General features: G+C 36.4%; 1 protein-coding gene across 1 annotated transcript in view; it reads left to right on the top strand.

The window, feature by feature from the left end:
• The window catches only part of LOC127855935 (collagen alpha-1(I) chain-like), a 4,543-nt gene extending 4,435 nt beyond the window's left edge, over positions 1-108 (top strand). Inside the window, exon 5 of the mRNA XM_052391851.1 lies at positions 1-108. This exon is cut by the window's left edge and continues 749 nt beyond it. Coding sequence (XP_052247811.1) covers positions 1-108 — 108 coding nt within the window.
• The last annotated feature ends 3,263 nt before the right edge of the window (positions 109-3,371 follow it).

Here is a 3,371-nt window from a genome sequence, read left to right as displayed (position 1 = left end):
GATGATACTACTGAGTCAGATGCTGAAGAAGATGAACATGGGGAGGGTTGGACGAGTGTTATTGCGCAAACAACTACAAGCTCAACTGACGTATACTATGAAGAGTAAACTTATATGCGAACGCATGCTGTATTTTCCTTGCCTTTGTTATGGTCGAACATTAAATTCTTTGCAACGTACAAATATACTTGGAATGGCTGATAAGGCAGATTTGAAAGTGTAATAAAACGTAAGCTCATTTTGAACTGAAGAGTTAGTAAGCAAAGTTTGTGAACCAATTGATTGAATTGAGTGTTAATTCAAATTAAACTAGTTGATTGTCCTGACTGGAAAATGAAAATTCTTGTGTAAATGAGTATGCTAATTATAGAATATTTAGCGAGTGCGGTATAATTGAGCTGTGCTGAGGAGCACGTGATCAGCTGGACGTATACATATATATATATATATATATATATATACCCATTTATGCCCAGTGGACTCTCCCATCCTTCTAAGTTGGATCAATTTATTTCCAAAATTAGGGATGTCTAGTATATTAATTTCTATAATTAGAATATTCCTTTAAGCAAACAGCGCAGACCCAGATGAGACGCCGCATCATCATCTGGGTTTACGCTGTTTGCAATGTCCTTTTTTCAGGACGCTAGGCATGAATGGGTTAATATTAAAAATGCGAAACTTCAATAAGTTAAAGATGCTTATACCACAAATAGTGCTATGCTATTACGTGCATGTATAAAGTTGACTGAGAGTATGTTACAGCATAACATCAAACAGGGTGTGATAATTTATTGTGTGGTGGTGTACGTAAGTATGTTCTTTTGTAATATGTACCAACATCTCAAGTAGTGTACATTGTACCTTTAATTTGCCAAAGACAGCAGCGTTATGGTCCCATTATTAAAGAAAACTTGGGTCATCTCGCATGTGCGATGTAAATTAGCTCATATATTTTTTACCTGAACAAATACAACTGAGCCCGATCTAATCATGACTAGATTATCTCGAATCCATCATGTGTTCCACGAGCCGGTAACGTTGCTGATTATGTAACCAGACGTTTGTTAATTAAAATTCTAGTACTATGCGCATCTGTGTGTCTGTTGTTGATTATGTCATTAACTTTCACGTGGTCGGCACATTGTAGGTTATTTACCATGCTATATATTATGCATAAGTCAGAGGTTGATTTCGTCACGCCAGATCAATAAATACGCACAATGTCTATGAGTAAGCCGTCGATAGTCGCATAATTTGGTATAAGTTACAATAATAATGTTCAATAAATACGCCCAAAATCAATGAGTTAGCGATCGATAGTCACATAATTTGGTATAAATAAAAAAATAAATAATGTTCAGTGTCAAATATCTCTAAAAACAACAGATGTAAGGCGTCTTTTGATTGGCTAACACTCAATGGTTGTAAAAACTGTACGTCGAAGTTCAAATTTGTACGTCGAAGTACAAAAAATGTACTTCGACGAATATATTGTACGTCGAAGTACATTTCTTTTTTACCTAGTAGGTCTTGTTGACTTTCGACCCAAATTGTTCGCCATATATATATGACTGAGACGGACTCATGCCCTTATCGCGGATATTTACGGTAGAAATTAGGTAGTAGTGTCGTTAGTGCAGATGTAACGGTGTTCATCCACATACTCATCATAGTATATTTTATCCCATTCCGTTTCTGCGGAAACATGTGTATAGAAAAACATTAGTCGTTAAAATTAAATTCTACATGTACATAATTTAAACTATTGATGGGAGTTCTTTTTGCCTTCCATTTTGATCACGTTCTGTACTGGCTTCCCCAATTTGAAAAATGTGCGATTCACTGATTTTGCGAATATTTATCGATCTTCCCAATTGACAAGAACGATCGTCAATAAAACAATTGGGTTTCGTTGAGTCAATATGATGGCCACTTATGCGTTATTATTATGTTTAAGACATGAGTATATAAATGGACCGAGCGAGACCATTGACTCAAAGCAGACGGTATGTTTATTAAATTATACGGTTAATCTCATCCATTTAAACTATACAAATACAAAAACTTATCATACAATTAATCACGAATTAAAGAGACATGCGTATCGCACTAGCCCAACCCCCATCAGACGCTTTCTAAGCAAAATTAAAACCAAACCAAGTTGCAATTATATACCTTAGAACCTAGAAATGCAGAAGCATTTTGTAAGTCAAATACACAATGACCACTTCAAATGAGCCTTGCTATGTGTAAAGTGTCGTCTCAGCATATTAGCCTGTGTAGTCTGCACAGGCTAATCAGGGACGACGCTTTCCGCCTAAACTGGATTTTTGCTCAGAAGAGACTTTGTGTTTTTTGTTTGCTATGATGAGACTTTCTGTTATCAAAAAATACCATAATAGCGAAGTGTCTTCCCTGATTAGCCTGTGCAAACTGCACAGGTAATCTGGGACAACACTTTACGCACATGCTTTAACACCCCTTTTCACACAGCACTGCCAAAATAGTAATATGTGGGTGGTTAAAGCCACATGAAACCGTTATTTGAAGTTGTATACCATAACAGCCCTTAAACATGCTTGTCTACAAGCGCGCACATATACAGTTAACAAAATCAGTTTCAAATATCATACCATTTTACAGTACAATAATGTATCTGATAAGAATTGGTTTACTGTGGATTTTCGTTGTAGTTTTCACATTACTTCAGTCATTTAAAAGAAGTTTTTAATTCATAGACAACCATAGATGATCTAGGCAGTTCACTTCATAGACAACCATAGATGATCTAGGCAGTTCACTTATTCATGAATGCACTTTCCACAAGTTCCTTCCAACTAACCTACTTAAAAATGAGTTCCAGGGTCAGAGACATATGCCCCTCAAAAAGGGCTTTGAACAAGTGCCCCCAATTTCAATATGGGTCATCTACTGTCCAAGGCCAATGCAGATGGGAAGTATCACACCAATGGATTAATTCTTTGACGATTTATTAATCGAAACAGTTTTCAAACTTATTGTTACAATGACCTTGACCTTTACCCTAGTGACCCCAGTTTCAATAATGGTAATCTTATCTACTGTCCAAGGCCAATGCACATGGGAAGTATCAAGGCAATCGGTCATTTCGTTGACAAGTTATGGATCGGAAACGAACTCGTCTACCGACAGACATACAGCAAAACCATATAACCCGTCCTCTTCCAAGGGGACATAAAAAGTGGTGTGAGGAGAAAAAATATAGAAATTACTTAATGGCTAATCCAACCGTTGTTTGGGCTTGAAATCACGAGCTCTGTTGTTGACACATTCTGGCAGATGTTTTTATTTCATGTTAACATGCAAATAAAGTTATAACATAACCTCTA

The sequence above is a fragment of the Dreissena polymorpha genome, chromosome 13, assembly GCF_020536995.1.
Source record: "Dreissena polymorpha isolate Duluth1 chromosome 13, UMN_Dpol_1.0, whole genome shotgun sequence".
NCBI lineage: Eukaryota > Metazoa > Mollusca > Bivalvia > Myida > Dreissenidae > Dreissena > Dreissena polymorpha.
Note: the sequence above shows the minus strand (reverse complement) of the source record. Positions and strands in the feature narration are given on the sequence as shown.